The following is a 21,356-nucleotide window of genomic DNA, read 5'->3' on the forward strand; positions in this document are numbered from 1 at the left end:
GGGAAACCATGATATGTATTTGCATCACAACTGCAACAAATCAAACGTCCTAGCCTAGTGAACATCCAGTTTGGAACTGGAATTCCAAGAGTCTAATCTTTTGAGGGCTGCTTCTCCTTTCACCATTGGGATGAATGGGTGGAGAAAAGCTTTACATCTAAAGGAAAGACTCTTTTATAGGCCTGTCACAACTCAAATCTTTCAAATTGACACAAGCCATCTGTCTGGGCTTTTCTTTTGGCATAAATATCAATTGTCTCCACACCTTTAAGAGGATCTTATTAGTCACAAAATTTAAGTCTTTTCCTCTCGGGGTTAACACTGAAGAGCCTAGGATACTTACCCTGAACGCTACAAAGCAGAGCTTCCCGTGCTCAAGATCCCACAAGTACATAATGTATTTTGGGCAAGTGCTGCCCAGCTTTGGAACCTGTATTGCTGTATGCCTGGTGTAGAAGGCTGTACACTCTGGAGGATTTAGGGAGAAGTCAGGCGGATATATGTGTTTGCTTGGAATAACTCTTGGCGAGCGGACGTAGTGGAGAAGAACTCTATCCTGGGGCAAAATGAATTTAGTGCTTAAAACAAACTTCTCTGGATTTAGCTTCTGGGGGCATTGCATGTGGTCATTATCTTCTCTCTTTGCTGCGGATGGGGGAATGGGAGGGTACAGTTGGCTAAAGCAGGAAGCATGTTTGTATAGTTTCTGACAGGCTTTCATGTGGATGTTTCCATAGAAAGACAGTAAGACTAACTGTGGCTCAATATACATCTTTAATACACAAATGTGTTTTTTGTTTTTTCTCTTTTCTGAAGTGTGAAGAAAAAGATGCAGTGTGAGGCAAATGACTCTGCTGTTAAAGATATAAAATTCTTGACCCCTGTGAGGCGTTCTCGTCGCCTTCAGGAGAAGTTGTGCAAGCTACCAGATATGTTAAAGGATCATGATCCTTGTGTTGGTTCGCTTGAACAGCTGGGAGAACTCGGAGCTGTAAACAATGCCTTTATCTACAGACAGAATAGTGCACTACAAGAACCCATTATTCATCTGGAAGAGCAAGAAGAGCAGTAACTTTAGTGGGGAAGGATTTACAAATTTTGATTCATTCCTGGTTTTGCAATTGGTGTATTCTGTTAAATATACAGAGCTGGCTTATAACTCAATGGTTTTAAGACTGTTCAAGCAAATTCCATATGGCTTATTTTGGAGTACAGCAGTTGCAGAATCAAGTATAGTGCAAACTTCTGTTTTATTTGAGAGAGAACTTTAAACTGTCACTTGTATTTCATAATTTTTTCTCTTAAGCTTTGTAGCAAATATGTAGTGTTGGTTGGTTTTGCATTGTAAATATTTTTCTTTCTTTGTTCAAATGTTACATTGAATACTAATTAGGGAATGGATTTAACATACTAATAACCTTATAATGGATGTCTAGCCATGGTGACCCCTCTCCCCATTATAAGCTAAATAGTTTAAAAATTCACACAATTTACATTCTTGCTCTAAAAGAAAACATAAAAATGATGATCAATGAGGGGTATGTATTGATGTGTAACAGATTTGCTGAACTGGAAAACTGAAATCAAATACTAAATTAAATAAATGGTGAACTTCAAAATAGCTACTACATGCAGTTTCTGTTTTAGAGTCTGATCCAGTAAAGCACTTGAATAGTCCCCTTGATTAGTGTATTGAAACTGTAATATAGGCTTGTGTTAAGCTATCTGTAACATAAGGCTTTATATTAAACTTACCAATTTGAGTTACATTTGCTTTATTTATACTAACTTGTTTACATCTTAAATTCAGGGGACTAGAATTGCAGAAAGTGATTTTTCCAGCTGATGCTTGGAAGATGTCCTCAGTCCAAGAGATGTCACCAGTATCTTTCAAATGCAGGATGGACAATGGATTTTGCATAGATATCTGCTTACTTCTCTCCCTCCTCCCATAGTTTAAAAAAATGGTTGGGCAAAGTGATCTCTTATTAGCCAACATGATTAGTTACAAGCTACCATTTTGAATGTTCACTTACAATCTTTCCACATCATAAACTCAAATAGTAGTTAACAAGCTTGTTCCCTTGTTGGCAACTTCACCTGAGAAATAGAATTTAATATGAGTATTGGAGCTGAATTACTCTTTTCACTACAGAATTCTCCATGTTAGAGAGAGAGCAGTACAAACTTCTCCACACCCCACTGGCTGTGCAGTCAGTGCATAGTATCCGTCATCTCTTATGCACTAACTGAACTTAACTGAAAATACCAGCTGCCCACTAATTCCTTAAGATTATACTGGAACTCCACAAAGAGGAAGCAGTACTGTTTAGAAGAACCATGTTAGGTAGGGAGGTATCTATCCACCCTCACTTCACTCTAAGGCCAGGTTTATAGGTAAGTTTTGCTAGCATACAGATTGGTTAGGAGCATGGAGAAAAATGTCACTTCCATAACCAACGTAGACTCAGTGTAGGTGCAGTCATGCAAGTAAAGTCCTCTTGCTTGCTGTACCTTTATTTTGTTTGGGAAACTTGTATAAACTACTGTTTTTACAAATAAAGTAACTTTTGCTGGTATAAGCTGTCTCCATTAAGAGGATTTGCAGGTGTAGATAAATATGACTAGCAATAAAAGCACAGAAACCCCTGCTGGTCTTTCATTATAGAAAATATATGGTACTCTCACCCTGGTGTGAATTTCTTGGGTCCTTGTGGCTATCACCTATAAAATAGGAGCTGTCCAAACATATATGAAAACTCCCTGATTTGAAGAGATTACAAGATAAGACTGACTTATCTGAAACTAGTAAATTGTACTTGGCCCAGTACATTTTTCATGTGTTTATTATTTACTACATTAAGAAGCAATACAAAAACTAACAATGTTAGGCCTGAGGCTTCATGTATCTCTAGCAGAAACTGCACTTATGCCTTCTGTAAATTAATACAAACTAATGTGGTTGGTGCTTCTCCATTTGCATGTTGTTTGCCTTGATAGTTTTTAAATGGAATGTACTTTCAGTCTGATAGTGTGAGGGGCTGAGTTAGTTTTGATATCTGCAATATTACAGAAACTGAAAATTTTTTTTTCTTCAAGTGCTTGTTCACATCTGTTCCAATCAGGTGTGCGTGGGCCGTGTGCACTGTTGTTGGAAACCTTTTCCCTTAGCAGCTCCTGTCAGGTCAGCTAGGGAGCCCCTTCGAGTGGCACCAATATAGGACCCTAACAACCCCTTCAGTTCCTTCTTCCCTTTCGTGGCAGTATTGGAACAATCTCTCGCTTGCTTTGCAGGTGCTCCCTTAGCCTAGTTACTTATTCTTGTCGGTTTATTGTTTTGTAGTATTAGTGTAGTTATAAGAAAAGGAGTACTTGTGGCACCTTAGAGACTAACCAATTTATTTGAGCATGAGCTTTCGTGAGCTACAGCTCACTTCATCAGATGCATATCGTGGAAACTGCAGCAGACTTTATATACACACAGAGAATATGAACCAATACCTCCTCCCACCCCACTGTCCTGCTGGTAATAGCTTATCTAAAGTGATCATCAGGTTGAGCCATTTCCAGCACAAATCCAGGTTTTCTCACCCTCCACCCCCCCCACACAAATTCACTCTCCTGCTGATGATAGCCCATCCAAAGTGACAACTCTTTACACAATGTGCATGATAATCAAGTTGGGCCATTTCCTGCACAAATCCAGGTTCCCTCACCCCCCTCCCAAAAACCACACACACAAACTCACTATCCTGCTGGTAATAGCTCATCCAAAGTGACCATTCTCCCTACAATGTGCATGATAATTAAGGTGGGCCATTTCCAGCACAAATCCAGGTTTTCTCACATCCCCCCCACCCCCATACACACAAAAACTCACTCTCCTGCTGGTAATAGCTCATCCAAACTGACCACTCAGTTTGGATGAGCTATTACCAGCAGGAGAGTGAGTTTGTGTGTGTATGGGGGTGGGGGGGATGTGAGAAAACCTGGATTTGTGCTGGAAATGGCCCAACCTGATGATCACTTTAGATAAGCTATTACCAGCAGGACAGTGGGGTGGGAGGAGGTATTGGTTCATATTCTCTGTGTATATATAAAGTCTGCTGCAGTTTCCACAGTATGCATCCGATGAAGTGAGCTGTAGCTCACGAAAGCTCATGCTCAAATAAATTGGTTAGTCTCTAAGGTGCCACAAGTACTCCTTTTCTTTTTGCGAATACAGACTAACACGGCTGTTACTCTGAAGAGTGTAGTTATAGTTAGTTGCTATAGAGCAGTGGTTTTCAAATTTTTTTCTGGGGACGCACTTGAAGAAAATTGATGCCCGTGACCCCAGGAAGCGGGGGATGAGGGGTTTGGGGTGTGGGAGGGGCTGGGGCAGAGGGTTGGGATGAGGGTTGTGGGGTGGTGCCAGGAATGAGGGGTTCAGGGTGTGGCAGGGGGCTCTGGGCTGGGGCAGGGGGTGTGGGAGGGGGTCAGGGTTCTGGGATGGGGGTGTGGGCTCTGGGATGGGGATGAGGGGTATGGGGGTGCAGGAAGGGGTTCCAGGTTGGGGTGGGGCTCAGGGCAGGGGTGTGGGGTTGGGGACATGGACTTAATTCTGTCAGCTCCTGATCAGTGGTGTAGCCGGGGTGCAGAGGCAGGATTCCTGCCTGTCCTGGCACTGCAGACCGCATTGCACCCCAGAAGCGGCCAGCAACAGGTCCTGCTTCTAGGTCCTTCTTGCCCACAGGCACCGCCCCTCCCCTGCAGCTCCCAATGGCTGGGAACCAGCCAATGGGAATATGGAGCTGGTGCTTGGGGCAGGGGCAGCACCCGGAGCCCTGTGGTCTCTCTGCCTAGAAGCTGGACCTGTTGCTGGCCACTTCTGGGGCGCAGCGCAGTGTCAGAACAGGTAGGGACTAACCTGCCTTAGCCAGGCAGCACTGCCGGCGGGACTTTGAACAGCTAGGGTCCCTGGGTTCTCCGCAAGGTGACCCAGTGCCTTACATGCCATGACCTAGTACTGGGTCATGACCTGAACTTTGAAAAACACTGCTATAGAGGGTGTGAGCAGGATGGTTCCCATCTCCTCACCACTTTCAGGGCTCTGGGTCATGCTGCGGTACAAGTCTCCGGTACTGGTGACACCAACACTGTCCAGAGCCAAGCCCGCAATGATGCAGCGCTCTCAGTCACTGGACTGGCATGCCTGGAACCGCTCCCGATCACCATAGCCACATCATTCCCCAGCGCTGTGATCAGCGGGAACACATCTGGCACTGGGGGCACGGTGCTCCATCTCCCCAGCACTGAGCATGCATCGGCACCAGTCCAGAATGCTCGCACAAGTGGCACCAGCAAGCTGATTGCTGGCACCAGAAAGGCAGCACCAGTCTCCCTCACCAGATCGTTGGCACTGGTCATCGGCAAGATCGTTGCAGCACCGATGGCTGACCCATGGGGTCTCGGCACCGATGGGGTTTTCGTCCTTGGGCTCTTCAGAGTCTGATAGAGACTCCAGGTGCCGAAGGAACATGCGTGTGGCTTGGCAGCCACAGTGTCAACCTCCCACACAATGGCATTTTTGGACCCCCTGGGCTTACCATCAGGCCCAGGGTACCCCTTCCAGAGGATCTAGATCAGTGACCTCTGGACGCCCTCCTTCCCAGTCACCTAAGGATAGACCTGCTACGCAGGGAGCTGAAGAGGCTCCCTCCAGGCCAATCCCACAGACTGAGGAGGTGGGCATGAAACCTGCCCAAAACCTGCCGGCACCTCACAAGACATCAGCCCCTGAGGAGCCAGTGATGGAGCCTGGTGTAGTCCAAGAGCAACCCAGGCTGCTCGAGGGCCAGGAGGACCCTGTACCACTGCTGGTGACCTCATCTTCCTCACCCGATGAGGTGGTAGCAGGAGTGTCAGCCATAGGGCCCCTGCCCATTGACCACAGGAAACACCAAGACCTACTCCACTGCATTGTCCGCAACGTGGGCCTGCACGCGGAGGAAGTGGTTGAGGCAGAGGACACAATGGTGGACATTCTTGCCCCAGAAGGGCCTTCCTGGGTGGCACTGCCATTAATAAAGACCATCCAAAGCACTAATAAGACCCAGTGGCAGACACCAGCCTCCATCCTACGCACCGCCAGAGGAGTTGAGAAGAAATACTTTGTCCCTTCCAAGGGCTATGAATACCTAGTCTCACACCCACACCCTTGCTCCCGAGTGGTCTTGGCAGTAAATCAGAAGGAGTGTCGGGGCAACAGGCACTGGCCCCGAAGTCTAAGGAGGCTAAACGCATGGACCTATTATTGAAGGAAGGTCTATACTGCTGGAGGCGTCCAGCTGAGGATAGCCAACCAACAGGCTGTCCTCAGCACGTATAACTTTAATTCTTGGTAGTCTATGATCAAGTATAAGGAATTGCTCCCCACTGAGTTAAGGTTGGAATTTTCAGCCATTGTTGAGGAGGGGGAAGCGATAGTGAGGACCTCCCTTGAGCTGGCTGACTCAGCGGCCCATACCATGTTCTCTGGGGTGGTCATGAGGACCTTGTGACTCCAAGCTTCCTGCTAACCCCCGGAAGTTCAACAGACCCTTTGAGGGCACAGGGCTGTTTTTGGACCAAACAGACCCTAGGCTGCATAGCCTTAAAGACTTGAGGGCAACTATGACGTTGCTGGGGATGCACATGCCTGCTACCCAGCGCAAACACTTACTGCTGCTGTTCATAGAATCATAGAATATCAGGGTTGGAAGGGACTTCAGGAGGTCATCTAGTCCAACCCCCTGCTCAAAGCAGGACCAATCCCCAATTAAATCATCCCAGCCAGGGCTTTGTCAAGCCTGACCTTAAAAACTTCTAAGGAAGGAGATTCTACCACCTCCCTAGGTAACGCATTCTGGTGTTTCACCACCCTCCTAGTGAAAAAGTTTTTCCTAATATCCAACCTAAACCTCCCCCACTGCAACTTGAGACCATTACTCCTTGTCCTGTCCTCTTCTACCACTGAGAATAGTCTAGAACCATCCTCTCTCGAACCACCTCTCAGGTAGTTGAAAGCAGCTATCAAATCCCCCCTCATTCGTCTCTTCTGCAGACTAAACAATCCCAGTTCCCTCAGCCTCTCCTCATAAGTCATGTGTTGCTGTTGCTGGGGCTTAATCAGCCTTGCCCGAGGCAGGACTCCTACTGCCATAGGGGTAAGTATAACAGCTTCAAGCCTTCAAACCTGCCTTCAGGGCAGGGACAGGGCCCCACCAAGCCATCGTTGGGCTCCAAACAAGGATTTTGAAAGTCCGCCTGAAGGCAGTGTACCAGCCACTTTACCAGATGTTTCCCCGTGCTTCCTGAATCATCTGTCCCACTTCTACTGTGCTTAGTCACAAATAACATCGGACCACTGGATGCTCCAGAGGGTAGGAGTGGGATATTCTCTCCAGTTCTGCTAATCCCCTCCCTCCCACCCCCCTTCCCCATCCCTCTTCAGGGACCTTTCTCCGAGCAACTCCTTATGCAGGTGGTGCAATCGCTCCTTGCCATAGGGGCAGTGGAGGAGGTTCCGCAGGAGCTAAGGGGCAAGGGATTCCACTCCTGATACTTCCTTATCCCCAAGGCAAATGGGGGCTCTCGGACCCATTTTAGACCTATGAGACCTATGGTGATGTTGAAGTTCCACGTGGTCTCCCTGAGCATGATCATACTTTCTCTGGATCCGGGAGACTTGTACGCCGCCCTTGATATGAAAGATGTATACTTTCACATTGCCATTCATCCGGCCCACAGGCGTTTCCTGAGGTTTGTGGTTGACCACAAACACTATCAATTCATGGTGCTCCCGTGCGGTCTGTCGACGGCCCCCCGAGTGTTCACCAAGTACATGTCGGTTGTCATGGCTTTTCTCCGCAAGATACAGGTACAGGTATATCCCTACCTCAACAACTGGCTGCTGCGGGGGCACTCCAGGGAGCAGGTGGAGTACCAAGTCCAGTTGGGTCAGAGACACTTTTGAGAGACTAGGACTCCCCAATGTAGACAAGTCAACGCTGTCCCCTACCCAGAGAATAGAATTCATTGGGGTGGTGCTGGACTCTGTGCAGGCGAGAGTAATCCTGCTAGAGTCCAGATTTCAAACAATGACAGGCAATACCCCACCACAACTGCAAGGGGCTGTCTGAGTCTCCTTGGGCACATGGCAGCCTGCACCTATGTGGTCAGACACACGAGGCTGAGGCTTATCCTCAACTTATCCAGGCTGGAACAGTTTGGATTCCGGAGTGACAGTACCAGAGCTAATTCTAAAATCCCTTTAGTGGTGACTAACTTCTTGCATGGTTTGCGAAGGAGTCCCTTTCAGCACTCCTCATCCCTTCATGACCCTGGTAACAGCTGCATCCGCTCTCAGCTGGGGGGGGGTCCACCTAGGAGACCTACAGATGCAGGGTCGCTGGTCACAGATCAAGCTCTCGCTTCATATCAACATCAAGGAGCTCAGAGCAGTGTGACTAACCTGCCAGACTTTCCTGACCAGAATGCAGGGGCAGTGCATGGTGGTGATGACCAACAACTGCCATGTTTTACGTAAACCAGGAGGGTGGAGCCCACTCCTCCCCTCTCTGTCAGGAAGCTCTCCAGCTTTAAGAATTGTCTGGCCCAGTCCATTCACCTGGAGGCGTCCTAGCTCCCAGGAGTATGGAACGAGCTTGCAGACCACTTCAGCAGGTCATTTTGCAACCACAAGTGGTCCATCCATCTGTACGTCACCTTCTTCACCCCAACCTCCAGTCCCTCCACCTCATGGCTTGGAAGCTTCATGGTTAAACCCCATGGAGCTCTAGTGCTCAGAACAGGTGAGGGAAGTACTGCGTGGTAGCAGGAAACCACCTACTGGAGCCACTTACCTAGCTACGTGGAAAAGGTTCTCATTCTCATACTGCTGTGAGCAGCGCCTCACTGCCCCGATCCCCTTGGTTGGAGTAGCTGTCAAGAAGAATTTGAAGGGGGGGGGGGCAGTTGGGTCAGTAGGGTCCTATATTGAGTGCCATTAAGGTGCCATTCCAGGTGGCTTCCTAACTGACCTGACAGGAGTTGCTAAGGGAAAAGGTTTCAGATGACTGTGCACATGGTGTGTGGAATTGATGTGAAGGACATATTTCAAAGGACAACAGCTATGAGAAGATGAGTAACTGTTTTTTCCCTATTCTTGAACAAGTAAATAAAGTTGTGACACACAGAGGAGCAAAAAGCAAATCCCCAGTTCCAAGCACTCCTTATTTCCTTGCCATTAAGTCAGATCTGAATTTTGTCCTTTGGGGTGGGGGTGATAAAGCCCTAGCTAGAGAGACCCTGCCATTTGAGAAGCCCAGCTCTGAATGGGCAGCGAGGTTGAACTCTATCCAAAGACAGTTTGCAGAGTGGGGCAATAACTGGATGAGGGGTGTTCTGGGACACACAGTGTGCTAGGGAACACCTGTGCCTCTCGAACAGTAGGTAGAGGAGTACTTGTGTTACCTTAGAGACTAACAAATTTATTAGAGCATAAGCTTTCGTGAGCTACAGCTCACTTCATCGGATGCATTCAGTGGACAATACAGTGGGGAGATTTATATACATAGAGAACATGAAACAATGGGTGTTACCATACACACTGTAAGGAGAGTGATCAGGTAAGGTGAGCTCTTACCAGCAGGAGGGGGGGAGGGAGAGGAACCTTTTAATAAAGACTGGGAGTGGATGTGTCATTACACAAAGTAAAACTATTTCCCCGTGTTTATTTCCCCTCCCCCCCTACTGTTCCTCAGACGTTCTTGTCAACTGCTGGAAATGGCCCATCTTGATTATCCCTACAAAAGGTCCGCCCCTCCCCTCCTGCTGGTAATAGCTCACCTTACCTGATCACTCTCCTTACAGTGTGTATGGTAACACCCATTGTTTCATGTTCTCTGTGTATATAAATCTCCCCACTGTATTGTCCACTGTATGCATCCCACGAAGTGAGCTGTAGCTCACGAAAGCTTATGCTCAAACAATTTGGTTAGTCTCTAAGGTGCCACAAGTCCTCCTTTTTCTTTTTGCGAATACAGACTAACACGGCTGCTACTCTGAAATCGAACAGTAGGTGCCGCTGATGTCCCCTTGCATGATCGGGGGCGGACGTTAGACATCCCCCTTCCCCTGGCTGCTCGCTTGGGTGCAAGCCCCAGCCCTAGATACAAAAGAGCATCTGCAATAATAACCCTACCCCCCTCCCAGATGTTCTGGTTTAACTTGGATTTAAACTTGAAGAGTGGTCAGTTTGGATGAGCTATTACCAGCAGGAGAGTGAGTTTGTGTGTGTATGGGGGTGGAGGGGATGTGAGAAAACCTGGATTTGTGCAGGAAATGGCCCAACTTGATTGTCATGCACATTGTGTAAAGAGTTGTCACTTTGGATGGGCTATCACCAGCAGGAGAGTGAATTTGTGTGGGGGGGGTGGAGGGTGAGAAAACCTGGATTTGTGCTGGAAATGGCTCAACCTGATGATCACTTTAGATAAGCTATTACCAGCAGGACAGTGGGGTGGGAGGAGGTATTGGTTCATATTCTCTGTGTGTATATAAAGTCTGCTGCAGTTTCCACGATATGCATCTGATGAAGTGAGCTGTAGCTCACGAAAGCTTATGCTCTAATAAACCGGTTAGTCTCTAAGGTGCCACTAGTACTCCTTTTCTTTTTGCGAATACAGACTAACACGGCTGTTACTCTGAAACCTCCCACGTGGGTTCCTTGGATGGCTTTTGTCCGCTAACCATAGAGATGACCCCATCAGTGTCCCACGCCGGTCTCACGACAGAGAGGAGGGGCGGGGCCTGGCTCGGAGCTGGTGCTTGAGCGAGGCGGTCGGGCTGGGCCGCGCGGGAGGCGGGGTCTGCGGCAGCCGCCGGCTGGGGGAGCTGCGGCGGGGAGCGGCTCCAGCACGGTACGGAGCCCGGGGGGGGCCGCGCCCGGGGACGGAGAAAAGGCGGGGGCGGGCCCGCCCTATGGCGTGGGGGCCGCTCTCCCCAGCCCCGGGGGAGGCTGCTGCGGTAGTGCCGTGCCTTGGCCGCCCGGGGAGTGACACGGCTGCAAGAGCAGCTAACCCTGATGAACTCCACGGGTGCACACGCTTAGCCTGGATTCCATTAGGAGTGCTTTGTTGTGGACTAGGATGAGGCGAATCCGGAAGAGGGCACTCAGTCCGGAATCAGAGCATCCACACACGGAGTTACCAGGAATGGTTAAGCTGCTTTAAATTCATACCCTGCTAATTTTCTTGCATAGCCCAGGTCCAAATCTAGCCAGCCAGGGCGCAGATCCCCCTTGCTGTGTAGCTCAGGGTGGCTCCTCTCCACCGAGGCTTTCACAGACCTGCTGCCCACACGTTAATTCTCCTCATTCAGTGTATCTGTCCTAGGTCGGCATTGTTTCTATTGTTCATTTATACCCCTCAGAGGTAAAATGGGATGTGCTCTCGTTTCCTGGCTATGCATGCTGAGGAATTGATCTTTGACCCTCTCAAAGAGCAGCCTGCACCTAACAGCATTTGCAGGTGTTAATCTACAACAGAACCTGGGAAGTCTTGGTTGAAAAACTTTACTTTGTCTAGTGAAAAGAAACCTATAATCAACAGCAAAAGACTTTTTTCTATACTAGAAAATGTATCCATTGTTGACAATGGGTGGGACTGAATGGACAATGAACTCTTTCATCGCCAACATGAACAGGATGAAACTATATTAGGCAGCTTCAGAAACCAGGGTTTAATTTTGTCCTGAGTAGTGCTCAGCCGTGGTGGTTTCTGAACTGATGCTAAACATGGTTTGGTCTTGTCCGCACTGTTTTAAGCACCAGCTTAGCTGTGTACAGTGCTGATGCCTATTGTTAGCAATGGATATTCTTCCTAATGTAGTTACAGCCTTATTGTTCTATCCCCTTTCCTTTCTTCAGTGTGGTCTTGTCTGCCGTAGAGCTAACACTGGAACAACCTCACTAATATTAGCAATGTTAGAAACCCTAGTGTAGGTGGGCCACCAGCTGCCCTCACTGTTGCTGGCACTTTTTGATTATATTTGTCATAAACAGGGTTTGATGGAACAGTCCTTAAAATGCTGGTAGCTCATTTATGCTAGGGCTCCTGACATTGCAAACCTGCTGGATAGAAACTGGTGCTAGCTCTGGTGGGTTATTTCAGAAACATTTCCTTACAGAAGATGGGGTGTGAGAGTACTTTTGGCTACATTCTCTTAACCTTTCAAACTTCTTATCCACTCATTATGATTAATGTTCTTTACATCTAAGTGAAATATCATTTGGGTTTTTGTTAAATCCTTAATCAAAATGAAGGGTAAATTTTGTGACCATTATAAAAAGTTGACAGTAAGGGTTATAGCATATGAAACTCATGTTGGTGTTTGGGATGTGTGCTACAACACCGTTCCCCTAGGATTAAAGGTGTTAATCAGAGCTGGCTCTACTGTACATGCAATTTCCTAGGACAACAAAATACGTATTAGAGGAGTCAAAATGTTTATAAGCTTTTCAGTTTGCTTAGGGTAGCAAAAACCCAGACTGTAACCCTAACCAAACAAGATAGAATAGGGTAGTCATTCAGTGAGGTTAAAGAAAAATCCAAGTGATATCAGAGTCCAAAAAGGGATTGTTGAGCAAGCATACGTTGTTACCATTTTATCATTAAATAAAGAAGATGAACTCAGAATTGATGGAGCAGGAGAGAAGGTTAGCAGTGGAAGGTGTTCTGGGTTCTTCTTCTCAACACTTGTGTAGCCTTGGGTGACAGCTGATCTGTTCTTCAGTTTGCCCTCTCTAAATAATGGGATCTGATTTGTCATTTGATGATGTTGCCATTGCCACAGGAATTAAGAATCTTAAGCCTAAAAGGGGAGTGAATTAAGGGAAACCTTGTGCCTCTTCTGCTGAAAATGTGAATGTTATTTTGAGTAGTTTTGGTGTTAGAGGTTTCTATTCTGAAAGTTACACTAAGATGAAATAAATGTAACATAACTTTTGTACTGTGATTTGTGAATCTGTTTTGACTGTGACCCATTCTTTTTAATGTTTATCACACATCCTATGTCTTGATTCTTAATTTTCGGATTTTTAATTTTAAAATGATAGATTTACTATTCATTCTCTGAACAAGCATGAGTTGGATCTTTTTGTTAAGACACACTATTAGCCTGTTAAGGCCTCTAAATTTATTTTCCTTATTGGGAGATAAATATTATTCATCAAACCGTGCATGCACACATGTGTACGTATGTGCACTCCCACACACCATCCTACAGGTTTGATGAATATTTATCTCCCAATAAAGAAAGTAAATATAGCAGCTTAACATGTTAATAGTGTGTCTTAATAAAAAATTCCAATTCATTTATATATATGAATGAATTGGAATTATATATATAAAATCAATTAGTGGGGTACGAAGGCCATTCAAAATAAATTCCACTAACCCTTTATAAACCCACAGCACTACCACGTATTTTGCTTATGCCAAGTATTTTTCATATCCCTGTGCCTGTAAACCTGGCTGTTTGGGACTATGAATCCAGCTGCAAAGATGATGAATAAAAGGAACATCTAGCACTTCACAGGCGTACTATGGAGATTAATTCATGTTTTCAGAGTGTTTTGAGAGTTCTGATTATAAGATGCAATAGATGTACAAAGTATTACCATAGTGTGAGTTTGCTTTGTAGTGAAATTTTCTGAAAATCTTATTCTTAGTAAAGTCAGAATAGCATTGAACATAAATTCATTTTTGTGGCAGTTCTGAGCAGTTGTCACTGCCATCATGTTATAATTATATATTTTTGTTATTTTGTCATTTTCTCTCATACAGATAATGTTAATCAAAAATACAGCTTCTGAATTTTTTCCAAAAATTAACTGATTTAATTATACAGTTTGGAAGAAATCCTTGTGAAATATAACATTTAAGGAAACGTAGAAGACTTGGACTTACAAACAATGGAAGAATACACTGTGTTAAAAGTACTTGGAGAGGGGTCCTTTGGGAGAGCTCTTTTAGTTTTTCATAAGAGTAGTGACCAGAAATATGCAATGAAGGAAATAAGACTTCCCAAGGTAAGTGTTTACGCTCCCCTTCTTTGTATTTGTTATCTTAATGCTTTAGCTGCCTTTTAAAAATTCACTTTTCCCTCCAACATGGGTAGGCTACGACTATTCTTGAGAAAGTGCAACATTTCAGAACTTAGGTCCAGATCCTTCAAAGGTATTTAGGTGCCTGACTCCTAGAGTTAGATACCTAAATACCTTTGAGAATCTGGGCCTTAGCCAGCCCAGTGTTAAGTGCCTTCATTGGGAGATCAGGGTGTTGAGAATCTTACAGGATCTGGCCTTTAATAAGTACTGCAAGACTGAGGATGTTACTGGTAACCAGTAAACACTGACCAGCATCACGTTTGTGGTGGAAGATTAGAATTATGGCACATGAGAAGTTATATAGAGTTAAATTCTCGTTCTGCTTGAAGTCAATGGCAAAATTCCCATTGACTTCACTAGGGACAAAATTTCACTGCAAAGAGGAAGTAGTCGGGTCATCATATTGTTTGTTGCTGAAATTCAGTTATTTCAAATTACTTGCTTTTCATTCAGCTATCCAAGAAAGCTCAAAATTATTTTTCACAGAGGCCTTGGTTATATCCTGATTAAAGTTAAGTTTTTATACTAAGGCACATTCAAATAATCTGATATAAGCTCTGATAGACCTTGAACTGTTCCAGAGCTAGGACTTGCTGCTGTATTACCTAGTTCTGCAGTGGTCTGAATAGAGAATCATAAAGTGATGTAGTAAGGTATCCTGTCTATTCAAAAAAGCATACAGAGTGGCTCTAAAATACTTACGTTCTCTAAGTGGTTTCCAAACTTGTCCCGCCGCTTTTGCAGGGAAAGCCTCTGGTGGGCCGTGCTGGTTTGTTTACCTGCCTCATCTGCAGGTTCGGCAGATCATGGCTCCCAGTGGCTGCGGTTCACGGCTCCAGGCCAATGGGAGCTGCTGGAAGCGGCGTCCAGTACGTCCCTCGGCCCGCGCCGCTTCCAGCAGCTCCCATTGGCCTGGAGCAGTGAACCGCAGTCACTGGAAGCCACGATCGGCCGAACCTGCGGACGTGGCAGGTAAACAAACCGGCCCAGCCCACCAAGGGCTTTCCCTGCACAAGTGGTGGAACAAGTTTGGGAACCACTGCTCTAGAGATACAATTCTGGAAAGTTTATTTAGTGTGCTATTTTTCACTTACTGATTTTACAATTATGGATGGAGTTTTAAAGTTTCTAAATGAATGGCTTTTTAAAACAGTTGAAGAAAATAAATTGAAATCTAGTGCTTCATGTCATTTTCAAAACCAGAATTACTTTTGTAGTATATATGAAGATTTATTATTGCAACATTTGTATAATTGATTATTATACAATTTGTTTTCAGTCTCCATCTGATGTACAGAACTCTAGGAAGGAAGCTATTCTGTTGAGTAAAATGAAACACCCAAATATTGTTGCCTATAAGGACTCATTTGAAGGTAAATATATAGGTTTTCAGAATGTATCTATTTACATTATTTAGACTGCAAGCTCTTATTTCACTTGCAAGCTTTTGGTGGGGCCTGGATTTTTTTCTTTATACCTATCTGTAAAATACATAGCATATTGTTGGTGCTATATAATAACAATGATACATTTAGCATGCTAATGAAATTACTAATTAATCTTAAATTATCTAAAATTTAGCTGATGGACATCTGTATATAGTGATGGAATACTGTGATGATGGAGATCTAATGCAAAAGATTAAATATCAAAGAGGAAAGTTGTTTCCTGAAGATACGGTAAGAAAAAGAAATAAATTAAAGGCAACCACATAAGAATACTTTTTCATGTGAACTGATGATCATCAAATGATATATATTGAAAATGAGCAGGATGTTAGATAACTGACCTGCCAGGTAGTTGAAGGGTGTTTGAAATATGCCCTTCCTTAGTATTGTGTGAGGTATGTGATGCCACTGTTTTCCTCTGGTGCTGCTCCCCAAAAAGCAGCACTAACCATGGTACTTTGGAGAGTGATGGCAACATGTCAGACAACTCCTACCCCAAGTGTGGCAACCTTGATTGTTAAAGTATCACTTTCAGGAGTAGCAGTTCATGGTTTGATATAAAAGAAAATTCACTGTGCTGCTGTTTATGTGTGTGCATATATCTATATGGTTTATATGTATAAACAGCAGTGCAGTGACAATTTCAGGTAAAATCACATGTATGTGTGATTTACCTGCTGGTAGACGGAGACATCTAAATTCAGAAGTACCTGAGATTTCTGAAACTAGGGAAGCCTGTTACTGAAGTAAATCTCTCAGGCCTCATTTTCCATTGCCTTGCACCTTGTAGTCATTGGCACCAGTGAAAATGGATGTAAAATGCTACCAAATCAGAATGGTAGTGATTTACAGTCACTTTATGCTAGTGTAAGTGACTAAACAAAGTGCAGGGCCTGGTGAATCAGGCCCCATCTATTCAAGATTGAGGTTATATGTAGATATAATCTTTTTAGCTGTTTCTGAAATAACTATCTTTGAGGGCTGTTTTGGTTACTAGCAGCCAATGTCATATAAAACAAATTTAAAATATACAAAAACCTACAAAAAAACCCTGCTTGAAATTAAACAAAGAAATTCTTCAGTGTGTGTGACATCATTATTTCTGTCTGAACAATGGTTAGGCTGGGGCAATTTCAGTAATAACAAGATAAACCTGAGTTATTTGAGAGACATTGTACACAGACCACATACATACTGTGTAAAACATGGTGAGATTTGTATTTTTGCTTCCAAGTATCTAATGAAGAGTTTTTAAAATAGAATCTAAAGGACCGTGAAGTAAAGTTATGAGGTTGTATTGCAAATGAACAGTGAGTGAAACACTTTGATACAAGTGGAGGTATCCACAGAGTCAAATACTAACTTAATATAAAGTAGAGAAATATTTAACCCCCACCCAAATTCGTTTACACTTTGTTTATTTATAATGACTAATATTTTCCATTTTGGAGGCATCTTTTTAGTTAAAACTAGAGGGTCAGGAAATGTTTATCTAATTCAGTAGTTAGATTGGCTGAGCATCCCTAAGAGCTCTACAAAGTACATTTAAAGTACGTTTGTGTCTAGTTTAAATATTCTAATTTAACTATACAATTATAATTAGAGTGCCTGTAAAATGTCTTAAAGGAACAGGGTTTTTTGACTGTCCAGCTTTTTTTATACTAGCAATGAGTGTTTTACTTGCTATATTGAAATGTCACATATCTTAGTAGTTAAATCTTTACGCGGTCTAATGGGAGGTCACTAGAGCTGTCAAGTGATTACAAAAATTAATTGCGCGATTAACCAGAAATAGAATACCATTTATTTAAATATTTTTGGATATTTTCAAATATATTGATTTCAATTACAACACAGAATACAAAGTGTACAGTGCTCACTTTATATTATTATTGTTGATTACAAATATTAGCACTGTAAAAAAACAAAAGAAATAGCATTTTTCAATTAACCTAATACAAGTACTGTAATGCAATCTCTTTATTGTGAAAGTTGAACTTACAAATGTAGAATTATGTACAAAAAATAACTTAACTAAAAAACAAAACAATGTAAAACTTGAGTGCCTACGAGTCCACTCAGTTCTACTTCTTGTTTAGCCAATCGCTCAGACAAACAAGTTTGTTTACATTTACAGGAGATAATGCTGCCTGCTTCTTGTTTACAATGTCACCTGAAAGTGAGAACAGGCATTCGCATGACACTTTTGTAGCCAGCATTGAAAGGTATTTACGTGCCAGATATGCTAAATGTTTATATGCCACCTTCATGCTTTGGCTGCTTCATTCCAGAGGACATGCTTCCATGCTGATAATGCTCGTTTAAAAAAAAAAAGCATTCATTAAATTTGTGACTGAACTTCTTGGGGGAGAATTGTATGTCTCCTGCTCTGTTTTACCCGCATTCTGCCATGTATTTCATGTTATAACAGTCTTGGATGATGACCCAGCACATGTTGCTCGTTTTAAGAACACTTTTTCACTGAAGATCTGACAAAACACAAAGAAGGTACCAATGTGAGATTCCTAAAGATAGCTACAGCACTTGCCCCAAGGTTTAAATCTGAAGTGCCTTCCAAAATCTTGAAGGAGGTGTGGAACATGCTTTCAAGAAGAGTTAAAAGAGCAACACTCCAATGTGGAAACTTCAGAGCCCGAACCACCAAAAAAGAAAATCAACCTTCTGCTCGTGGCATCTGACTCAGATAATGAAAATGAACGTGCGTTCGTCAGCACCGCTTTGGATCGTTATTGAGCAGAACCCATCATCAGCATGGATATATGTCCTCTGGAATGGTGGTGGAAGGATGAAGGGACATATGACTCTTTAGTGCATCTGGCACATAAATATCTTGTGACGCTGGCTACAACAGTGCCAGAGAACGCCTGTTCTCTATTTCAGTTACCATTGTAAACAAGAAGTGGGCAGCATTATCTCCTGTAAATGTAAACAAACTTGTTTTTCTGAGCAATTGGCTGAACAAGAAGAGTGAGTGGGCTTGTAGGCGCTGAAGTTTTACATTGTTTTGTTTTTGAGTGCAGTTATGTAACAAAAAAAAAAAATCGAGATTTGTAAATTCAGCTTTCATGATAGAGATTGCACTACACTACTTATATAAGGTGAATTGAAAACTACTATTTCTTTTGTTTATCACTTTTGCAGTGCAAATATTTGTAATAAAAATAATATAAAGTGAGCACTGTACACTTTGTATATTTTGTGTTGTAATTGAAATCAATATATTTGAAAATGTAGAAAAAAATCCAAAATATTTAATAAATTTCAATTGGTATTCTATTGTTTTAACAGTGAGATTAAAAGTGTGATTAATCGCAAATAATTTTTTTAATTGCGATTTAATTTTTTTGAGTTAACTGCGATTAATCAACAGCCCTAGAAGTCACCTTAAATTTATGCCTGATTTACTTTTAATTCCCATCTTGGGAGGTTGTCGACACTGTTCACTTGTTTGTTCTTTGCTCTGTCTTATCATTTTTCGTTCCACCAATAAAGTTTGAATAACACGCATTTGTATTGTCATAACTTTTTCGTCACTTTTTTCAGATACTTCACTGGTTTGTACAGATGTGCCTGGGAGTGAAGCACATTCACGACAGACGTGTGTTGCATAGAGATATCAAATCCAAGGTGATTGGAATAGCTGTTATTACAAGTTGCCAACAGCCCTCTTCCGCTTGGGATAGTCTAATTCCCTGAGTGCTGTGTTCATTTTAAATTCTTTATCCCAGCATGAGTATTAGATTAATCGAACTATCAGGATTATAACTCATTTAAATGAAAGTGTGGTCTCAAAGTAGCTGCAGTCTTAATATCTATCATTTTGCTTCTATTCCCGAATCCTTGATGATAGCAACTTACTTGTGGCTAGCTGTAGACAATTTAAATTTAAGGGAAGGCATAAAAATGGAGGGGCTGAAATGACAAACATTATACATATCTTGCCTTTCATCTTCTGTGTTTCATCTTCTCTGAAAACTGTTCCCAGAGTGTAGTTATCAGTGGTTCACAGTCATGCTGGAAGGACATAATGAGTGGGGTCCCGCAGGGGTCAGTTCTGCCTAGGAAGGAGTACTGTGGAAAGGGATCTGTGGATCACAGTGGACCACAAGCTAAATATGAATCAACAGTGTTAACACTGTTGCAAAAAAAGCGAACATCATTCTGGGATGTATTAGCAGGAATGTTGTAAGCCAGTCATGAGAAGTAATTCTTCCGCACTGATTAGGCCTCAACTGGAGTATTGTGTCCAGTTCTGGGTGCCACATTTCAGGAAAGATGTGGACAAATTGGAGAAAGTCCAAAGAAGAGCAACAAAAATGATTAAAGATCTAGAAAACATGACCTACGAGGGAAGATTGAAAAAACTGGGTTTGTTTAGTCTGGAGAAGAGAAGACTGAGAGGGGACATGATAACAGTTTTCAAGTACATAAAAGGTTGTTGCATGGAGGAGGAAGAAAAATTGTCCTTCTTAATCTCTGAGTATAGGACAAGAAGCAATGGGTTTAAATTGCAGCAAGGGAGATTTAGGTTCTACATTAGGAAAAAATTCATCATGGTGGTTAAGCCCTGGAATAAATTGCCTTGGGAGGTTGTGGAGTCTCCATCATTGGAGATTTTTAGAGTAGGTTAGGCAAGCACCTGTCAGGGATAGTCCTGCCATGAGTGCAGGGGACTGGACTAGAGGTCCCTTCGAGGTCCCTTCCAGTGCTATGATTCTATGATTACCCTACTCTCTAAAGGGAAGTTAGCAACTCGGAAAGAGGTGTGGGATAGTGGTTTGAGTACAGAACTGGGATGCAGAATTCCTGAACTCTAATTCTTCCTGTGCTACTGACTCTGGCCTGGGCAAGCCACTTAACCTTTCAATTTCCCCTGTAGATTAAGGATAGTTCTTACCTTCCTTGCAGGGGGAATATGAGGATTCATTTTGGTACAGTGAAGATAAAACCTCTATCTGTAGCCTTTCTGAAGTGTCCATCACTATATTATCTATATAGTTGCAATGCAGAAACATTTGTTAGAAAACAATTTTTAAGTACATTAATTCTTACTCCCTTTTTTTTTGCAATGCAGAATATTTTTCTCACTCAAAATGGAAAAGTAAAATTGGGAGATTTTGGATCTGCACGTCTTCTTACAAAGTATGTAGATATTGCCCCTGGATTCAGTGATCTAAACTATATTTGTTACCATTGCTTAAATATTACAGACAGCTTATGTTATCGCTTTTCATATGGCTTTTCTTTTTTGTTTGGCAAGTCCAATGGCATATGCTTGTACATACGTGGGAACTCCTTATTACGTACCTCCAGAAATATGGGAGAACATGCCGTACAACAACAAAAGGTAGGCACTTAATCAGTGATCAAAAGACAATGCATTATTGTAATATATTATTTAATACTTGTGCTACAGATTGGCTTGGTGACCGATCCATGTATAAGGAAGACTCTGGTTTAGAGCTTGTTCTTGTGGAGTTTGGGAGTATTTTGGAGGTGATTATCTCAGTTTTCAGATGGGAAGGCCTAGGTTACTCCTTACTTGAATAGCTTCAAATGCTGTACTGTCAAACCCAAAAGTTCAAAGATCATGAGTCAGACCCCCCCCAGATTATAAGAATTTGTTTTAAAGATGAGATTGTGTTTCTCAGTCTGTCTTTTGATTTTTGAACTCCTCCAGCCCACCCCCATTGTGA

General features: G+C 43.2%; 2 protein-coding genes across 8 annotated transcripts in view; both read left to right on the top strand.

Moving 5' to 3' along the window:
• The window catches only part of CKAP2 (cytoskeleton associated protein 2), a 42,393-nt gene extending 40,626 nt beyond the window's left edge, over nt 1-1,767 (top strand). For all 5 annotated transcript variants that reach the window (XM_078852792.1, XM_078852794.1, XM_078852791.1 and 2 more), the window contains one exon: nt 817-1,767. In XM_078852792.1, the coding sequence (XP_078708918.1) occupies nt 817-1,072 (256 nt within the window). In that variant the 3' untranslated portion in view covers nt 1,073-1,767. The remainder of the gene's footprint in view (nt 1-816) is intronic.
• Nucleotides 1,768-10,861: 9,094 nt separating this feature from the next.
• NEK3 (NIMA related kinase 3) overlaps nt 10,862-21,356 on the top strand; it is a 31,927-nt gene continuing 21,432 nt past the window's right edge. For 2 of the 3 annotated variants that reach the window (XM_073342935.2, XM_073342952.2), the window contains exons 1-7: nt 10,862-10,943; nt 13,869-14,113; nt 15,471-15,564; nt 15,773-15,870; nt 19,204-19,287; nt 20,735-20,802; nt 20,921-21,007. In XM_073342935.2, coding sequence (XP_073199036.1) covers nt 13,997-14,113; nt 15,471-15,564; nt 15,773-15,870; nt 19,204-19,287; nt 20,735-20,802; nt 20,921-21,007 — 548 coding nt within the window. In that variant the 5' untranslated portion in view covers nt 10,862-10,943; nt 13,869-13,996. Of the gene's footprint in view, nt 10,944-10,978; nt 11,241-13,868; nt 14,114-15,470; nt 15,565-15,772; nt 15,871-19,203; nt 19,288-20,734; nt 20,803-20,920; nt 21,008-21,356 lie in introns of those variants that run through there. The other variant, XM_073342945.2, reaches the window with a different exon arrangement.

The sequence above is a fragment of the Lepidochelys kempii genome, chromosome 1 (genome assembly GCF_965140285.1).
Source record: "Lepidochelys kempii isolate rLepKem1 chromosome 1, rLepKem1.hap1, whole genome shotgun sequence".
NCBI classification, from domain to species: Eukaryota; Metazoa; Chordata; order Testudines; family Cheloniidae; genus Lepidochelys; species Lepidochelys kempii.